The 20,382-nt window shown below is 37.2% G+C and overlaps 1 protein-coding gene across 3 annotated transcripts; it reads left to right on the top strand.

Annotated features, from left to right (window-relative positions):
• The first annotated feature begins 742 nt into the window (after positions 1-742).
• On the top strand, positions 743-19,603 carry GDAP1 (ganglioside induced differentiation associated protein 1). Of its 3 annotated transcripts, XM_044245434.1 has the most exons (8): positions 743-958; positions 1,648-1,840; positions 11,764-11,937; positions 13,142-13,236; positions 15,284-15,398; positions 16,406-16,584; positions 17,714-17,822; positions 18,108-19,603. In XM_044245434.1, exons 1-8 carry the CDS (start codon positions 842-844, stop codon positions 18,443-18,445), a joined length of 1,320 nt encoding a protein of 439 aa, XP_044101369.1. In that variant the 5' UTR covers positions 743-841; the 3' UTR covers positions 18,446-19,603. The 3 variants fall into 3 exon arrangements, with proteins under 3 accessions (XP_044101369.1, XP_044101371.1, XP_044101372.1); XM_044245437.1 differs by lacking the exon at positions 743-958 and having other exon boundaries at positions 1,648-1,695; XM_044245436.1 differs by lacking the exon at positions 18,108-19,603 and having other exon boundaries at positions 16,406-17,798.
• The last annotated feature ends 779 nt before the right edge of the window (positions 19,604-20,382 follow it).

Here is a 20,382-nt window from a genome sequence, read left to right as displayed (position 1 = left end):
AACATATTTACTAATGGAAAATTTTTATTACTTTGCCATTATGCCAAATTTTAAGAGATGTACACTCATTAGACTAGTATAAAATTATGATTTGACTATGGCTATACGAGGGTATTTATAAAGCAACTGAATTTGTGAATAATACGGAGTGCCTACAATATGCGAGGCTATTTTGAGTGTTTAACATTGTATTTACTTATTTGTCAGGAAGACCTTATGGGGGAAGAAGAATTATTACCACCGCTTCAAAAATCAGGATGTGAACCCGGGTAATTCTGTCCTAAAACTTCTGTGTTTTGCAGCAAGGCTATTTTAACTCGTCATCGTTTATAAGAGATGTTATCATTTATTATTTTGCATGACTCCCTGAGAATATCTTCTAATGAAAACTCATGGGTCCTTATTCTATCCCCCACCGTCCCCCCCCACCCCGGAACTTCCGTTCTGCAAAGGGCACAAATCAACCAAGAAGAAATTGCTGCTTTTATACCTCAGCAACTTCTACTCCACCCCGCCAAACCATTATTTATTATTATCTTAGTATTCAGGGACTCTTTTTAGATGGTTTCCTCTAAAAAAAGTGCATTTGCCCCTCCTATGTGACTTCCGTACATCAGTGGCTTTCTGGCGCGAAGACACCCCCGCATCTTTGCAGACACTGCCCTGCAGCTTTCTGGCGGTGGAAACTACATTTCCCAGAGGTCTATTCGTCCGCGCGAAAATCTCTTTCCCGGCTCCTGGAGGCAAAGCGGAAAAAACTAACTACGCTTCGCGCGGCAGTGTGGGTGGGAGAAATAAAGGGCTGAACAGACGAGGCCCTGCAGCGCTCGCGTACCCCAAAATGGCTCGGAGGCAGGAGGAGCAGAGAGGGGGCGCGCCCTTGATGGCGGAAGGCAAGTCGGACGCGGAGGTTAGGCTCATTCTGTACCACTGGACACATTCTTTCAGCTCTCAAAAGGTAAAGGCCTCTGTTGGGGCGGGCGGCGCGGATCGGGTTTCAGCACCGGGACAGCTCCCTCAGGGCTCTCCTGGGTCCTCCCGCGGGTCTCGAACCAGGCCTCCAAAGCCCTAAATCCGGCGGGCGCTCCCTGGATGTCCGGGATGCGCCTTGTAGGGGAGCACAGACAATTGGTCTGAGATGGAAAGGCTATGACTCAGGCTTTACCACTCATGATATGCGACAAAAAAGCATCACTTTAGGTATTAGGGCCGGAGGCCTTGTCCCCTGGGCCTTGAAGAGTGAGGCAGAGGGAAGCGCTTTCACGCAACCGCATAATCTACAGTTCCTTCTTTTTCTTGTACGCATTCGTCCTCTTCAACAAGGCCTAGCACATCTATATATCAGATTCTTGTCTGGGGAGGACACATCCTTAGGTTTAGATGGAAAGAAAGTAGTGATGATAGAGAGTCATTGTGGAATAAATTTAGCCAGAATTATTTACAATTTTTTTCTTTTTTTGGTCCTTTCTAATTTATACGATTAAGACGCTAGAATGTATCTCACTTGTTAATTCCTAGAATAGGAATAGTTAAAAAGAATGTTGATAATAATAATTCAGGGAAGCCCAGAAAGGCTGCTTAACGGTATCCAGAGATGTCATTTACCTGAAAGCCTACATGTGTTGTAACCAGTGTGAACTCTTTCAGGTGCGCTTGGTAATTGCTGAAAAGGCATTGAAGTGCGAGGAACATGATGTAAGTCTGCCCTTGAGTGAGCACAATGAGCCTTGGTTTATGCGTTTGAACTCAACTGGAGAAGTGCCTGTCCTTATCCACGGGGAAAACATTATTTGTGAGGCCACTCAGATCATTGATTATCTTGAACAGACTTTCCTGGATGGTAATGTTAAGGCTATTTGTGATTTTTTGGATTTACTTTCAACACAAATATATGTCTCCTTCCCTCCCTTCCTCTTCTTTCCCTCCCTTTCTTCCGTCCTCCCTCCCTTCCCCACTTCCTTCCTTCCTTCCTTCTTTTTCCTTTTTGTTTCATGATGGTGGTTTCATGCTAAAAACCTTTTCCATTTCCATAAGCACACAAATATAAAATAGGTTGATACCACAAATTTTATGTAAGCAAATTCTAATGTTGGAATATTCCTTTTAATTCAGAGGTTTTCCTCTGCAGGTGTGTGGTTTGTTGTGGTGAATCTTTAGCCTTGAAAATTCCTAACGATTTAAAATGTATGTGATGAAAATCAGTTTTCTCTAGTCTACCAAATAGTTCCATCTTAAAAATAATAAGAGGGAAAAAGAGGAGTGAAACTTAGGAAGGAAGAATAGAATGTTGGTATATTTAGAGATCTTTTTCCTGTGACTTCTCTATAGCATTAATTTTATATCTTTTGTAAAGAATTAAAGCACTTATATTTGTATGGTGCTTTTAAGTTATTTTTTGACATTTATTGATAGCCTGATTTATGTTAGGCATTTTATAATTTCTATTCTATTCGGTCTTCAAAAGAAGCCATCCGAGACAGGCATGGTAGACTAGTTATTACCATTGTACCTGATGAATGAGAAACGGGTTGCCTAAGGTAATACAACTATTTTGTTGGCAAAGTAGGACTAGAATGGAAGTCTTTCAAACCCATATCTTCATATTTATACTAGCTGTCTCCCATAGTCATTGCTACCTAAATATTATCTCGCTTGCCCCTAATGACAATCCTTTGAGGTGAACTATAGCTTCGCTATTTGCCCAAGATTATACAGTTGATCACTGGCGTAATTGAGAGAACAAAAGGCTCCTTTCAGCTGAGTACTCTTCTGAAATAGAAGCTGCATGAGATCCAGTTACTTTTTATCTGCCAGTAGTTGTGCTGGTGTTAATTGGGCAGGATAAAAACCAGAATATAACCCCAAATTACTAGGCCAAAAAATGTCTGAGGTACTTAAAAAAAATTGGTATGGGACCTAAATGTGTGTGGAGGGGACCCCAGGGAATTAGATTGGCACTACGGCTGCCCCTATTCTTACTCCAAGTGTTTGGTTATTTAGGATTATGATTGGAGATTTTAGAGGTGGAGACGTTGAGCTAAACCAGAGTTTAATGAACTGTTTTCTCTTGTATGATTACTTGCTATTCTTTATGTCTATATGCTGGGGACTGTACTGAAAATGGTGGTTAATTGATTTAAGACAATTTTTCTCAATATTGAGCTTTTTGGAAATGGACAAGTCTGTTAAATAATTTGTATTTCTTGGGAAAAGTGGTTAAAATATAAATAAAACAAAATCACTGTATAAGAATTCCATTTTAAATAAAAATCTTAAAAAGATACAGTAAATGGAAAATCATATTAAAATATTTTGTTGGCATGCCTTGAACCACTACTACTACTACTACTACTGCTACTACTGCCATTCTCTTCCTCTTCTAGCACTGTTTGTCCTTTAAGATATTCAGTAATATAAAATATGTTACTTTGCAATATAGTAAAGTTAATGATTATTAGGTTTTCTTAAAGTTTTCCTTAGGTTTTTTCTTTTGCTTTGATCATATAAAAAAAACTAAGATACATTCTGAGTCCTACTCAAAGAAGGGAAATGTTAATTAAGTTCTTCTTAGTACTTATGGAATCAGAGGAGAAGGCACTGGGGCTAAATGTTAAATGAAAATATGGAAACTAAGGACTTTAATTCTGGCTGTACCAATAGGATCAGTAAACAATCAAGAATCCCAGCTCTTTATCTAAAGCTATTGCTAACTTGTTACATATCATTGGTGACTTTACTTTTCTGTCTATTGGATTAAGTGATACAGTTTTATCAATTGCAGAGATAAAGCAAGTCCAATCAATTCTTAGTTCATTCTTTTCTCTTTCTCCGGAGAGTTGTCACTATATTGGAAGGGGTTCAAATAGGATTAAAGGAAGCAAAACCTGTGGTAGATAGAAAGACAGCAAGAAAACAGTTACATAAAAGCTAGTCTAGTCTATAGGGAAAGTTTATCCCAATGTATTAAAATAAAATAAAAAATAAACATGCATGCATTTTCACTATTACCATTAAGATAATTTTTATGTCATTAAGAACCCATGGAGATTAGGAAAAGAGCCAGATAAGATGGATGTTATCCCAGGGGCACCTGGGTGGCTCAGTGGGTTAAAGCCTCTGCTTTCGGCTCAGGTCATGATCCCAGGGTCCTGGGATTGAGCCCCGCATCTGGCTCTCTGCTCTGCTCGGTAGGGAGCCTGCTTCCCTTCCTCTTTCTCTGCCTGCCTCTCTGCCTGCTTGTGATCTCTGTCAAATAAATAAATAAAAATCTTAAAAAAAAAGATGGATCTTATCCCAATTGTCAGGGATGGGAAAAGATAAATTCTACCAATCATTGCTACTCAAAGTGTGTTCCATTGACTAGCAGCATTGGTATCACCTCGGAGCTTCTTAGAAATGCAGATCTCTTGAATCAGAACCTGCATTTTAACAAGATCCCGAAGTGATTCATATATACATTAAAATTTGAGAAGCACTTCCTGTGTGTTAAGTAATCACTTAAACTTTACATAGCACTATAAATTAGTTATATGCATACACACGTACATATATATAACTTTAGAGTATCTCAGTTAAAAGGAACCAGCTTAAGTTTTACGTTATGGAAGAATGGCTTTAACACTTAAGAAAAATGAATCTATTGTATACTGGGCATGGTTCTGGATATAAGGTATCTTAAGTAGAACATTTGAGACTACTTCATAAGGTACCCTTGTGGAATAAAGGAGCAAATATGGCTAGATTAAAGTAATGCACATTTTCAGATGAACAAACCACCATATTAAAGAATATTCACTTATAAACATCTTACATAAGGATGCACACTTAGCTAAAGACTTATCCTATATAATTTTGTTACATTTATTTCAATTACTTGTAGACTACTGTTAAGTACCATAAGGTCAGAGACAGTGTCTGTCTTATTAACAGTTGTATCCCCAGTGCTTCCTATGGTGAATGTTTTTCAATAGGAGCTCAATAAACACTTTCGAATAATTAAAAAAAATGAATGAACTTTTGAAGATAGAATCAGCCTAGACAGGGATCTCTACTGGTGTTCTTACAGGTTTCTGTTCTCTGACTTGAGCCTAATGACTTGAATAAAGACATTGTGGAGATACTGTTACATTTGTGGATGGCAAAAGCTGGGATAGTTAAGATGATGACCAATTTGTGAAGTGCTTATCATGGGACAATGAAATGAAAAAAAAATGAAGATAAAGTTTAACAAGGCTAAATGTAGTATGAGAATTAAAAAAAAAAATCAGTTGTGTTAAGCAAGGATGGGAGACCTGGCTTGCTAAAAGGTTATTGATTAAAGCTAATGATAAAAGGCTGGGATGATCTCAAGTCGTTTTGGTTCTATCTAAAACATGGCAAATTGTGAACTGGTCAGAACATACAACATTTTGTTCAATTATGTGTGGAACTTTGAGGAACATTTACAACTTAGAATACTAAGTGAATGGATTTCATGAGACGTATAGTTGCTCATGGTTGTAATAGGAAACTTAAAGTGTATTCATTCATGTAAAAAATAGAGTGTAGTCAACTGGTATCTCCTTTGCTGTTATTTGCCATCCCTTATTAGTTTACCAGCTGGGGATTATATTAAAAATGATGTTTTGCTGACCTGTAGATACTTCTCAATATTTGTGTGTAATCAATATTTATATCCTTATGCTTTTGGGATAAGTCCATTAAATAATTGGTTGTTTGTGAGGAGAAATTTGGTAGCCAAGGCAATCCTTTTCAAGTCTTAGCTTTATAAAAGTTAGTATCTAAACTGAATGATGGCTATGATTTTTTTAAAGTTTTATTTTTATTTAAATAGTTTTTAAAGTAGTTTATTTATTTAAGTAGTTATGTAAGTAAGTTTTTGATTTTTTTTTTAAGTTTTACTTTTATTTAAGTAGTTGCTGCACCCAATGTGGAGCTTGAACCCATGATCCCAAGATCGAGAGTCACGTGCTGCTATGACAGAGCCAGGCAGGCACTCCTTGATTTTTTTTTTTTTTCTGTTTTGAAAGTAATAGTGATGTAGACATCAGTGGTGATATTCCTGAAGTCATAATTTGAGTCAAAAGAAGAATTTAGAAGTACTGAATTATGGGTGCTCAATCAATGCTGGCAAAGAACAATCTCTTTATTCATTCTTTTAATAGCTATTTTTTGGGTGTTAATTGGCGCAAGGACCAGAGATATTTCAAAGATCCCTAATAATTAGAAGCTTACTAATCTTCAAAGATAGTTTCATTGTGTAAACTTGATAATAATACCAAATCTGTTTTTATGGGCTATTATTACTACTCAGTTTTACAGATTCCTTTTCACATATGTGACACCTTTTTCTCTTCAGGCTTGCAATGAAGAGTAGATATAGTAACACATGCAATTGATTAAATTAGATGAGGTGTGATACTAAGCAAACTAGGGAAACTCGGAAACAGTGGATGTAACAAGTGAATATTTTGCTAATATAGATTTTAAAATCTAGATGTTTCTTATACTATTCATAATCTCTCTCAGTGAATTTAATTTGGACACTAGGTAATAAAAAAAAGTGGATCTGAAATGACTACAAAATACTAGAACATTACTACTTACTACTGCTGGTAATCTGGAATCGAGGCTGTCATATGGTGAATATGGAGTTTTGGTAATTTAGTATATAAGAGTTCCCTGAAGATCATGTCTCATGTCCTCAGTTCATATATATATGAACTCATATATATACCTCATTTATTCTTAGGAAATAGAACTTGGTTTGGAAATAAAGTACTCTGGTGTGATGTTAAGGTAGTGTATATAAGTCTCATTAGGAAATATATTTTTTGGATAAGATTTTTGTCAATATCTATTGAAAATCAACTCATTTTAAAAATAATTCTGAAGTCACTGTTACACTAAAAATGCAATTATTTAGGCAAGAATTTCCAATTATTCAAATTTTTGTCTATTAATAGAGCCTATCATATATAGTTGAGTCACTTTATATGCCTTTTAGCACATCTACTAAAATTGTAGATTAGCACAAAGGTTCTAATTAAGTGTGGAGAAAATATGATATGTGATAAGAAAAAGAAAATGAGCCTTTAAAACTCATGATTGTGCCAAAAGTGGAGTTAAAAAGTTACTTTTTTTTTTTTTTACTCTTTGGTTTGTCCAATTTTAGTGGACAGGTCGGGGTGTCAAAATGCAAAGGTTCTAATTCCATATTATGTGTTAACAATAATTGGAACAAACCATCTGATAAAGAAGTTTTGCTCCCCAATTGCAAATGTTTCTGTTTATACCACTTAAGGTATAAAATTTATTGAAAATAGTGCTATAAATTTGTCTTTTTCAGAAAACCATGGCTGCATATAATGAACTTCTATAATTTGACACTGTATGTTGTTGTTGTTTTTTTTTAATCTGTGTTTAGATTTGATTGTTCCAGTTCTATAGTTGTGACAGCTTTGAATTGTAGTCAATTGTAACTATAACTTTTATTTCAGGTCATAATTTATTTACCATTTTTATTATATTTTTTTAATAGCGTGGTGTTTGACTGGTTGAAGGGTACAGTTTTATTCAACTACCTGTTGCATATTATCTAATATATCGATGTTATTACTAAATGACCTAAGTAAAATAAAAAATTCTCAAGGGGATAAAGGTAGGAATGAAGTCTGTTTTCATTGAATTAATAATGATAAGGAAGAGATGAAAATTATTCAAATAGACCTGTGGAGGGGAGGGAGTCTTCCCTGAAAATAGGGTATAATTATGCCTTCTTTATCTGCCATCGTTGAGGAACATGGGAAATCAGAAAAAATCAATGTAGAAAGATAGTGGAAGCTTATGCCTGTAACCTCTTAAATTCTTTTAATTTTTTTGCACTTGGGGAAACTGAATGTGATTTTTTTTTTTTTAATGGCTCAAGGCCATTGTTATTCTACTGAGCAATGCAGAGACTTGAGACTGTATGGAGGTGTTTGTCCCTGTGAAATATCTGCAGAATGCTTTTATTGTATCTTTTCTTTCTGGTTTTAAAAAACTTGTTTTCTCTCATTATCACATCTTTCTGTTTTATGTCTATCTGCACCTGCCTAAATTTAGGTGCGGTTCAAGACCTGCCTTGTTCCCTACTCAGTTCTTCTAGGAAGTCTGGTCTCCTGCCAGTTTACTTATTTATTCTTCCAGCTTAGTCACTTATCCTGGTTTCCAGTACAGCAACTCTATTCCCTAATGCTGGAAACTCTTTTCAATGCCTGCTTCTTAAAAGTCCTCTGATTTCGTGCCTTCCCCCTGTAAACCTTCTATTGCTTTTTTACTCCTGACTGAGGTAGCATACTAAAATGGCTCTTTTTTTTTTTTTTAAAGTAATCTCTGCACCCAATGTGGGGCTCAAACCCATGACCCCAAGATCAAGAGCTGCATACTTGAATGCCAGCCAGGTGCCCTTTTTTCTTTTCCTTTCTTTTTAAAAATTTTTTAATTTATTTTTATTTATCAGAGAGAGAGAAAGAGGGAGCACAAGCAGGGGGAGCGGCAGAGGAGAAGCAGGCTCCCAGCTGAGCAAGGAGCCGAATGCAGGACTTGATCCCAGGACCCTGGAATCAGGACCTGAGCCAAAGGCAGATGCCCAGCTGAGGGAGCCATCCAGGCATCCCTCTTCTGTTTTCTTTCTCCTTTCCTCTTTCCTTTCTCCTCCCCTCCTCTCCCCTCCCCTCCCTCCCTTTCCTTTCCTTCCCTTTCCCTTGGCCCTTTCTTTTCCTTCCCTTTCCTTTCCTTTCCTTTCCTTTCCTTTTCTTTCTTTTCCTTTCCTTTCCTTCTTTCATGCATGTGTTATAACAAATATGCTTTATGGAAAGATTGGGAAATAAAATAGAATGAGAGTGAGAGGGAAGGTCTGTATAAAATTCAAAGGGAATTCCCAATGGCCTTTTGAAAAACTGTTTCCAGAGGCAGGGGACACTATTGTGCTCTGGTGTAGAGAATAATGACAGCACATTGCAGGTATTGCCATGGAGGTGGTAGACGAGAGACAGGCTGGATGAGAATTTGGGTTCAGTGGGTATCTTATGCTCTGTTTGACAAAGCGTTATAGTAGAGAGTTACATAGTAATAGTGTCCTGAGTAGAACAAATTCTTTTCATGGATTTGAACATTTATCTTCCTTTGAAGAATTTGGGCTTAGCCAGATGGAACTTCCACAGAAGCAATTACCAGACAGTGTTTTTCCTGCTCTAATTCACTTTCCCAGAAGGAAGTGGTATCCTCTTCTGAAGACAAGCCCCAGGCCTGGCACCAGAAAGTAGCCTGAGCCAGTGACCATAAATTTAACTACTTGGAAGAATTTTAATATGCTGTACCATTTTTGGTTTTAACTTGAGGCTTTTGGACCCCCGGAGCAGTGGTTCTTAAACTTTTGGTTTCTGGGCCCCTTTATCATAAAGATTATTGAGAACACTGGAGAGCTTTGTGGGGTATAACTTTTAATATTTGCCAAATTAGGAATTAAAATTGAGAAAAATTTAAAACACATGAATACACAAGCCCACATCTCATTAACTGTCAGAGTGATAGAGCTATCACATGTCCTGTAGCCTCTGAAAAATTCTGCTGTATTCTTGAGGGAGAGTAAGTGAAAAAGCAATTAACATTGTAGTATTACTATAAAAGTAGCTTTGACTCTGTAGACCCACTGAGAGTATCTAGAAAAAGCTCAGGATTCTTAGATAGCACTTAGAGAGCTGTTGCCCTTAGTGATCTATGAATAGAATGCAGGAAATTTGAGGTCCTAGAGGGGAAAAAAATTATATCTTCACTAATTTCTAACAGAAACATCAATTCCTTTCATTTCCAATGTAGGCATAAACCTACAATATAAGGAGTGCCTGTGATTTTGTTACCAATAGAAATCACAGATATGTTCTTAGCATATCAGGTTATTGCAGTTATCTTAAAAATAACTTATGCTTATAACTACTTCGAAATTATGGTAGTTATTAGACCTGCTGCTAGATCTTGTTAATGTATTAATAAAAGGCACCCATTTTAATATTTTATAATTTAAAATTTGATACATGTATTTCAGTCTATTCAGTTTCCGTTGCAATCCTATGTGTTGTATGTTTAAGAATATTATTTTGAGAAGAGGTCTGTGGCACACAAAAGGTTAAGAACTCTTCAGTGTTTCAAGGACTTTAGAAGGACTTCAGTCTGTTGTCCTTATGGACATGTCTACCAGGCATTGGTTGGGATTCTACTGATATATTGAGATCCTGAAAGATCTGCAAGGAAGTGTGCTGTAGTTGGGTAAATCCACTGTTGACAAGCAGTATGTGGCTGACACTTCATTCCTGGTTATTCCAAGGCAGACTTCAGAATTGGACTCTCCAGCAGGGAATTAGAAATTTGCCCACAGGTTTGAGGAGTAATCCATCTTATTTTTTCTTACAGTCAGAAATAGTCTGTTGGCTTAGAGAGATTGTTCCACTTGGATTATGGCATTACAAGATCTTGTCTGAAATGCTCTGCAACCAATTCTGAATTGTCAACACTTATGAATGAGTGTGGGATGCTCAAAGGATTCAAGATTAAATAGCCCAAACTAAGAAATAAATGAATAAAATTGAGTCTGTTCTTTCCATTTGTTGGAATAAGCTCATTGGCATTTTTCAAGGGCAGTTGGAGAGTCAGAAGTAGGAAGTGTTTCTGAAGGGACATAGTCCTGATCTTTGGATCATGTGGTTCATCATTATTCTTCTTGGATAGTCTCTGAAATGTAAACCCCTTGAACATGATGTTATAAAGCAGGCCATGGTATTAAGAATCAATGGCTTTAGTTCTTACTGTGCTTTTAATTAGCTTTGTGATCTTGGGGAATACTTCAGCCTTTATATCTCAGTGTCCTTGTTAACTGCTACAGAGCTCCTCCAGTTCAAATATTCTATGACAACTAGAAATTTGGGAATATATTAATTAATTGAAATTTATTGAACACCTGCTGTGAGCCAAATATTATATTAGGCATTGGGAACTCAACAGAGAACAGTGCATGGTCCCTACCCTCAAATAGTCTAGGGTTTAACCAGCAAATTGAGGATTTATGTAGAACCCACTTTCTAGATATAAAATATTAGAAATTCATGGTGAATTCTGTGAAGACTTTCAGTGCACATTCACAAAGCATCAAAAGGGTCACTCTTGCTGTTAATTAGAACCTAGAAAGAGTGGTTTCTGATTATCTTTTCATAATGAGTTTTAATTCACCTAACCAATGTTTATCAATGGCCTAATATGTATAAGACATTATGAGAGACAGTGAATCACAGACTCCCTGCCCTGAAGAAGCTCATAGGGCAAAAAGATACAGACAACTAATTAAGGTGATAAGGTTCTGATGGTATATCTACAAAGGTATTTTCCATGTACAGAGGAAGGCACACCTGACCCAATCCGATATTGGTAGTTGTAGGAGGTTAGGGAATGTCCCATAGAGGCGTTAACATAACTAACTCGGCCTTGTGGGTAGAGTAGCAATTTGTAAGGTAGAGAAGTGAGAGAATTGCAGTGTGATCATTGTTTGGGGTCTAATCTGGTACATCAGTCCATTTCAAATTTTGAATGTCTGGGCTGGGGAGATATCATCTTTTAAATTGCCTTGATGTAACATTGAAAACACTGCTAAAGGGGTTTGAGTTTTTTATTTTGCTTTTGGATGTAACCTCTGATTTGTAACTTTTTCTTTAATGTTTGTGTGTATGTTTTTAGAAAAAACACCCAGGTTAATGCCTGATAAAGGAAGCATGTATTACCCACGGGTACAACATTATCGAGAACTGCTTGACTCATTGCCAATGGATGCTTATACCCACGGCTGCATTTTACATCCTGAGCTAACTGTGGACTCCATGATCCCAGCTTATGCAACCACACGGATTCGCAGTATGTAACAATCTTAAAGGCTTGGAATTTTATTTCAAAGTTCTTCTGGTTCATTTTTGAGTCTGGGCATATCTCATGAAGACTTGGGGACAGAGTTGTTGAGTTTGCTTCATGGATATTCATGTTATAGATCGATCCATGCACCAGTCAGATTAATCTGTGCTTCCGCTTTTCAGCTGGACATTTATGGTCTATTGGAGCTGATTTTCCAGCTCTTAGCCTTGAGGGCCAAGCTTGGGTAAAATTCAGAAGAGTAGCCTGTGGAAAAGTAAAGAACATAACATGTTTTTGTAGAAGATGGACTAAGAATCATGAAATCTGGAATCTGATGGTGATTATGGGCAACTGAGTTCACATTTCTGGTCCTTAATTTTTGTTTCATTATGTGAGGGAGCTGGACTAGAGGCTGTCTAACCATTAGTCTACCTCTGAATTGAGTGATTTGAGATTTATTAAGATTGAGTTGTAATCCATCTCACCTCTTTGCTGAGTATGGTCATTGCATGGGATGTGGAAGAAAAACTGTGCTCTCTGGCACATGTGATTGGAATAGGACAGTAAGGGAAGGTGGCCATGGTCAGACTCTGGGGATGTTTGACTAGGAACACTCAAATCCAGATCTTCTGATTCTAGAAATTACATTTTTTCTATGACATCATATCTCATCTTTATAATTCTCTGACTTATGTTATTTTTCTTTCCTTTAGATACTTCTTCTCTCCTCTTCCATCCCCTCCTTCCTTCTCCTTTTTCTGCTTTATCTTCTTGTTCCTCCTCCTTCTCTGCATAAATACTCATATGATTTGAAACAGGTGGTCTGAATATAATTCTGTCACCTGGAGTTAATTTTTTTTTTTTAAATAAGGCTTTTTTTCCTTGTCTCATATAGAAGTCCATTAACAAAAACTAGAAAGGTACTGAAATTTAGAACAACCACTGTGCATTGAGCACTTCTGATCTGCTGAGCCTCCCTCTAAGGACTTTCCTGGGTGCCTCACATTTAATCCTTAGCCTATGTAGCCGATACTCTGATAGTTCCATTTTGAATCTGAGGAAACTGAGGCACAGAGAGGTTAAGTCTAAGGCAGAGTCAGGGCATGAACCCCAGAGCTCAAGCTCTTACCATGAAGTTTCCTGCTTCTCCTTTTTTCTTGTATAGACGGGAGGAAATAATTTCCTATTTCACAAATGATTTTATTATCAGGCCAAATTGGTAACACAGAATCGGAACTGAAAAAGCTTGCTGAAGAAAACCCAGATTTACAAGAGGCATACATCGCAAAACAGAAGCGACTTAAAGTAAGTAAACCAGGCTGTCCTCAATTGACATCCACTTTTTGTATTAAATGTTCTACTTTTTGTAAAAAAAAGTTCTTACTATTTCTAGAACATCTCCTCTTAAATATTTGCAAATCACCGGTGCATGTTACCTTTGGCTTACACTCTGCTTTTAGAAAGAATTTTTCTTAATTAGATTTAATATTCAAACCTAATGACATTTGCTTAAAAGGCAGGTATTGTCAAGGAATATGCCGATTGTCAAGGAAAGTCATAAAATGAAAAAGCAAGTTCATAATATATACTAGAAATCTGTCATTTCAGGTAGTCTGCCACTTTAAGGCCTAGCTAAACCTTTAGGACTTTAATACCAATAGGGCAATTAGCAAGTTTGTTCTTCTATTATACTCCCCTCCTTTCTCTCATTTTTTTCTTCTTACCGTTCACCCATTTCCTCCACCTTCAACCACCAATCTGTTCTTGTCTATGAGCTGAGTTTTTGTTTTGTTGTTGTTGTTTTTAGAGTCCACGTAGAAGAGAGATCCTATAGGATATATCATTGTCTGACCCATTTCACTTAGCATCATTCCCTTGAGGTCTATGTATGTTGGTGCAAATGGTAAAACTTCATTATTTTTTATGGCTGAATAATAAAAATATAATAGTCCATTGTGTATATATACCACATCTCTTCATTCATCTATCACTGGACTCTTAGGTTGTTTCTTGGATATTGTAAATGAAACTGCAGTGAACATGGGAGTGCATATATCTTTTTGAGTTAGTGTTTTCGTTTTCTTTGGATAAATACCCAGACGTGGAATTGCTGGATCACATGGTGGTTCTATTTGTAATTTTTTTGAGGAACCTCTGTATTGTTTTCCATAGTTGCTGCACCAGCCTACATACCAATCAGTAGTGCATGATTATTTCCTTTTCTCCACATCTTTGTGAGTACTTATTTCATGCCTTTTTGATAATAGCCATTCTAACAGCTGTGAGGTGATATCTCACTGTGGTTTTGACTTGCATTTCCCTGATGATGAATGATGGTGAGCATCCTTTTATGTACCTGTTGGCCATTTATATGTCTTCTTTATGTCTTCAATTCAGATCCTCTGCACATTTAAAAATCAGATTATTTTTTGCTATTGTGTTGTAGGAGTTCTTTATATATTTTGGATGTTAGCCCCTTATCAGATACATAATTTGCAAATATTTTCTCTGATTTAATAGGCTGCCTTTTAGTTTTGTTTTTGGTTTCCTCTCTTGTGCAGAAACTTTTTAGTTTGACATAGTCCTGCTTGTTTATTTTTGTTTTTGTTTTTGGTGTCAGATTCAAAAAATTATTCCCAAGACCTATGTCATGAAGCTTACCACTTCTGTTTTTTTTTAGGAGCTTTATGGTTTTAGGTCTTACGTTCCAGTCTTTAATCCATTTTGAGTTAATTCACTCTGACTTGCCTGCCCCCTGAGGAGCAGGGCTTTGCTTCATCTGTTACAGTCAGCCTTTCTCTTTCTGGTGCTTCTTTCCTCAGGGCCTAAGAACTCATGCAAGCTTCTGCCATATTAAAAATGTAGCAAACACCAACACTCCCTACCCTCTTCAACTTCCCATTTTCCTTTATCTTATCTTAGCTAAGTGTGCTGCTCAAAAGAAACGCCTGGACACACAGCACTCCTTACTTTCCTCTTGGTCTTTAACTCACTGCATTCAGATTTCTCCTTCAGGCCTAACCCTTCAGTTTTTCATTCCTCAAAAGTTGCTTAAGTTCCATTCATTCCTTGGGGGTTGAGAGAGTCTCTTTGTGTACCCCTTGTGTTCTTGGCCATGTCTGGTCACCTGGTCCTACAGGAGTTCTCAGTAGACCAGTGGGTCTGGCCCATGGAGTATTCTCACAGCCAGAGCATTTTCCCTCAGGTTTGCTTTGGCTTTAACATTATTCTGGATCTCCTCATTGTTGTGGATTAATAGTCTCCAGCTTTAGAAGAGTTTATGTCTGCTTTGCTCGTATTGGTTGTTTTTTTGCAGGCATAAATAACTTATTTAGTTATTTTTGCTAATTAGTCAAAGCTGCTTGACCATGACAATGTCAAATATTTGAAGAAAATTCTTGATGAATTGGAGAAAGTCTTGGATCAGGTTGAAACCGAGTTGCAAAGAAGAAATGAAGAAACCCCAGGTAGGTTCTCATTTGTTTTTATTTTTGTTTTTCTTTTTGCTGGATGCCAAGCGTATTTATGGGAATACTCTTAGATTTTACCAAAAACATTCTGTAGTCTGTTTTTTTTTTAAATTATTTTTATTCATGGGCAGTTTAAATTATCCTGACAATAATAATAATACTGAACTCAGCAAAACCCAGATGTCTAATGATAACCAGTCTGTGTTTATGAGAAATGTGACTGGTAGAGGATTTTTCTGCACCATTTAAAGTTACGGTTGAGAGATTCCTACTTAGACCATTTGACACATTTTTTAATTACAGTAGTTCATTTGGTTGAATAACCAGAGTAATTGCTTGAAAGCTCCATCTAGTTTTTTCCCTAGGCAGGGAGAATACTTCCAATCTGAAGTATAAAATGGGGGCTGGCCTGTATAAATCGGCAGGCTGGCTGGTGAGCATCCATGTATTGTACCTGTGAACCTAACTGCATGAACCTGCATGCACATGGACCATTTGCGCTATTTTAATTGGCGACAAAGTTGAAGACCATGTTACATGAAGCTTGCTTCACAATAGGAACGTTCTTCTGCTTTACATAAGTAACTAGGAGCAACAATCACTGAGTGACATTTTAGGCCCAATTTTACAGATCTTCCTAAAGTTCACCTGCTGTTTTCCTAAGCCAGGAGGAAAGATCTGTTGACTCCTTTGGTTTGGAGGCTCTCAGCTCCTTAGAATTCTTTTCAATATCAAAGATCAGCTCTGAGCTCTGATGGCTCCTGTTTCACTAAGGGATGTAGGTGGTTGACAGGTACCAAGAAATCCCTCTTAGCTTGGGATACACTGGCGTGGACTTTGTCTTAGGTTAGAATTACTCACTGAGTAGGATTGTCAAGAGAATGTACCATGGCCTTCATCTTTTGCTGTACTCACACTTGCCCCCAAGACCGAGACGAAAGATGCCAGCTAATCTATGTGTATAGCTCTTGCCCCTAATTCTCTGTGTCCATCTCTCTGATTAGAAGAGGGCCGCCAGCCTTGGCTCTGCGGAGAATCCTTCACCCTGGCAGACGTTTCTCTTGCTGTCACATTACATCGACTGAAGTTCCTGGGGTTTGCGAGGAGAAACTGGGGAAATGGAAAGCGACCAAACTTGGAAACCTATTACGAACGTGTCTTGAAGAGAAAAACATTTAACAAGGTTTTAGGACATGTCAACAATATATTAATCTCTGCAGTGCTGCCAACAGCATTCCGGGTGGCCAAGAAAAGGGCCCCCAAAGTTCTTGGCACTACCCTCGTGGTTGGTTTGCTTGCAGGAATGGGATATTTTGCTTTTATGCTTTTCAGAAAGAGACTTGGCAGCATGATATTAGCACTTAGACCCAGACCAAATTATTTCTAGGCTTGTAGAGATCTAGTGGTGGCTACTCATCCAACCATTCAACTAGACTCTTGTATACTCTTCCAGGCCCAGTGAAGAATGACCCTGGGCAATTAGTAAAAAGTATAATTTACTTTACTCTTTGGGTACTTTTGTGGAGAGAGGAGGTAATGAAAACGTTTTTGTGGGCTGGTAACTTTGAGATTACTTACTTGCAAATCTGAACTAATCCATCCTTAAAACATGTGCAAGGTCAAGATATGTAAATGTCGATAGAGAATTAACCTTTAACTCAGAATGCAAGTTCAAGTTCTGAATTATTTTTTGGGAGGAGGTTCTTACTAGGAGCAGACAGTAATAATCTGTGCTTGCCCATAGCTCTTCATCTGAGGTGATCTGGATGTTTTGAGTGTAGAGCAGTTAACAACATTTCCACTGAAATTCAGAAATCATCTTTGTCTCACAAGCTGGGTTCAGACAGCAGCAGGGCACAACAGTGCTTCACATGATCACTGTTCGATTCAGGCAGAAATAAGAGAGACAAAGGGAACAGAGAGAGGGAAAAGAGGGAAAAGGAAGTCTATATAGTGAAGAGCCGTAAAGGGCAACCTCCAGGTGCCACCAGCGCCACTCAGTGCCACCTGTCCCCTTAGTAAACATTAGACTTTTTGTGGCCCCTGCCCACATATCCTCCTATACTTAAGACCTTGGGAAGAGCACTAGGGAGTTACTGGTGGGAGTGGGCTGGAGAAAACTCTGGGCTTTACACTAACAGTACCTCCTCTGACCTTAGTATTAATTTTAAATGCATATGAATCACACTCATTGTTTTAATAAGATTAACTGCTTATATACTTGGGTATGAAATGACCACTGGAACGTGTCTGCCTAGCATTTACAGGAAAATCTTAAGTGCTATAAAATGGTTCCTTTCTTTTCCTCACAGTTCCCCCAGTTGGGTGATGCCTGTGAGATATCCCTCCTTTGGACTTTTGTGTCCAGTCCCTGGGGGTCTGGGCTTATACAGCCCTTTTTAGCACGCAAATGGAAGTCAGGTGAATGTCTCAGCTAATCACCAACATGGCATGTGGCTGGGTGGTGGATAGTTTAATGATCTGGAAGGATTAAATATGCCCATTCTGTGTTTGAAGAGGCTGGTATGTTAAAAAAAAAAACAACAACTGTGGTCTAGACCTTGCATCTGTTTATTGTCATTAACAAAGTCTTAAAAGTTTAAAGAGAGAAACAGAAAGGTCTAGTCTTAGTCCATGGAAATTAATTTGGGGAAATGAAATAAGTTCATAGTGAAGTCCGCTTATATTCATTTATGTATGTTTCAGCGTATCGGGGGTACCTCAGTCCATCTGGAAGGGACAATCCCAGGGTGTCCCATGAACAACCATGGAATTGCATCATACACAGTTTGTGCTCAGGAAAAAATTTTCATGGTGACAGGAAGATACAGATTCCCTGGAGCTGGCCTGAAGGGAGTTGGGGGATAGTTTTAGATCTCTGGCTGGAAGTATGTATAGAGCATGATGAGCTAAGGTTCCAGCAAACAACAAAAGCTTTTTGGATTGCCTCAGATTGGCTATGCAAAACAGGCAAAGAATGTACTGACTTTTTCATGAACAGGAAACAGTCATACTTAGGAAATGACTTTTTGATGGTAAAATGAGTCTATAATTCTGTTTCATGGATCAGTTATTTTAGAGAGTCTTGAAATGGATATTCCTTGTTTACATAAATTAATAACATCTCAGTGTAAACTCAATACAACAATCACTAACGACTGGCAGCTTTTCTAATATCTTAATATTGCCCCTCAGTGCATTGTCATAGAGACTGACTGGATTTGTTTATTGCTGGGACATTTCAGTTCATGTTCCTAAAAGAGCCACAAAACTGATTATTTAGTAGTTCATCATGTTTCAGAGATCTTTATATAACCCTATTAGAAGCAAGAATTCAGACATGAAGAGAACGAAATTGGATTTTTATAAAAATCTACAAAGGATACTTACCTATGTAAAGGTTGTTGATTAAGAACAAAGATCAAAAGCCAGTGCTGGATTTTCTTAAATTTATTTTATAACTAAGTCATAGAAAGTCTACTGGGAAGTATAATTTTCTGATATAGTTCCATTGGAAATATTCTTGTGTTAATATTAAAGATGATGCATCCTAGTGATTTCGCTTGTTTCGTGGATACCCTTGGTTTGGACTTATAAAATGTTTGGGGTCATAATGCCCACTAGATGTCGCTGTTCATACAGTAGTCTGAGACTGGGCATTCTGTTCAGCAAGCCTTCTAAAATGGCTCAAGTGAAGATAAACATTAATGACCTTAGTTTCTGAAAACTGAGGACATCTTGATCAGATCATTCATCTGTAAAAAAGCTTGAGGCACATGTAGTATTGATTTCTAATGCTTGGGAAGGGATAACAATATCACACAATGTCAGGCTAAAGAGCTATACTGTTAGCAAAATAAGCACTTTTGTCTATTTTTTTTTTTTTCCATGATCATTGGTGACTGGCCAGTGTACTCCTCAGTTTCCAAAGTTTGTATCAATATCGAAATTATAAACATGCCTGAGGTACTAAATTTAGGTTGACTATGTATGTCTTAATATATAAATGCTATTTTATTGTTACTACAATTACATGCCTTTTGAATCAATTTCCCTTAATTGCACATAGTTGTAAATGTTTGCTTGATTTTTAGTGATTATTGATATTGACACCAGAGTTGTATATATTTTGGTGTTGTTGAATGTGATAGATCAAGATACTATTCTGCCTGTAAGATCAATAAAAGTAACTGGATAATCAATATGAACTCTACAAGTATTAATTTTATAATATTTTAAAAGAAAACAGATTTCATTTAAAATCATAACATACTGTGGTAATTGGAAATAATAAAATAAGCAGAAGTTAGATATTAAAGATATTTAGTTATAAGATGCCATATTTTCCTTATAACAATTACTCATGATTTATTTAAATACACAAAATTTTAATCATTAAAATAAGTGGTAGCTTAAAGAATAACATATTACTGTGGGGTCCCTGGGTGGACAGTTGGTTAAATATTCAGCTCTTGATTCTTGGCTCAGGTCATGGTCATCATGATCTCAGGGTTATGAGATTAAACCCCTTGTGGGGCTCTGCACTCAGCACAGAGTCTGCTTGAGTTTCTCTCTCCCTCTCCCTTTACCCCACCCCACTGAACTCTCTCTCTCTTTCCCTGTAAATAAAGAAAGAAATCTTAAAAAAACAAAATATTGCTCTTGGTCATTAAAGGGGTTCTTTTGCAGCTATCTAATGGGATAGGCATGGAAAAGACAAATACCAAGAGAATGTTGTTTTTTTTTTTGAAATAGTTTTTTTACATGTTCACTTGGTTTCAAAGATTACCTTTATGATATTTATGTTTATTTTTGATGTAGCCAGTTCTCTTTTGTTGAGTAAGATTATGGTTATTCAAGATTATGATTATTCAACTTGCCATCTATATTTCTGGCCTTGGCCATTATTCTAATCATCAAACAGAAGCTGAATGCTATTTTTGTCTTACAGTGAACAAAGCAAATGAGAAACTAATTGACT

This window comes from Neovison vison, chromosome 4 (genome assembly GCF_020171115.1).
Source record: "Neovison vison isolate M4711 chromosome 4, ASM_NN_V1, whole genome shotgun sequence".
NCBI lineage: Eukaryota > Metazoa > Chordata > Mammalia > Carnivora > Mustelidae > Neogale > Neogale vison.
This window is presented reverse-complemented; position numbering and strand designations above follow the sequence as displayed.

Excerpts from the sequence above, each read along its gene's own strand:
- GDAP1 (XM_044245434.1), top strand. The coding sequence starts at position 842 with ATGGCTCGGAGGCAGGAGGAGCAGAGAGGGGGCGCGCCCTTGATGGCG. Across the intron at positions 15,399-16,405 it reads AAGAAATGAAGAAACCCCAG|AAGAGGGCCGCCAGCCTTGG; the intron begins GTAGGTTCTCAT and ends CTCTCTGATTAG. Across the intron at positions 16,585-17,713 it reads AGAGAAAAACATTTAACAAG|TTCCCCCAGTTGGGTGATGC; the intron begins GTTTTAGGACAT and ends TTTTCCTCACAG.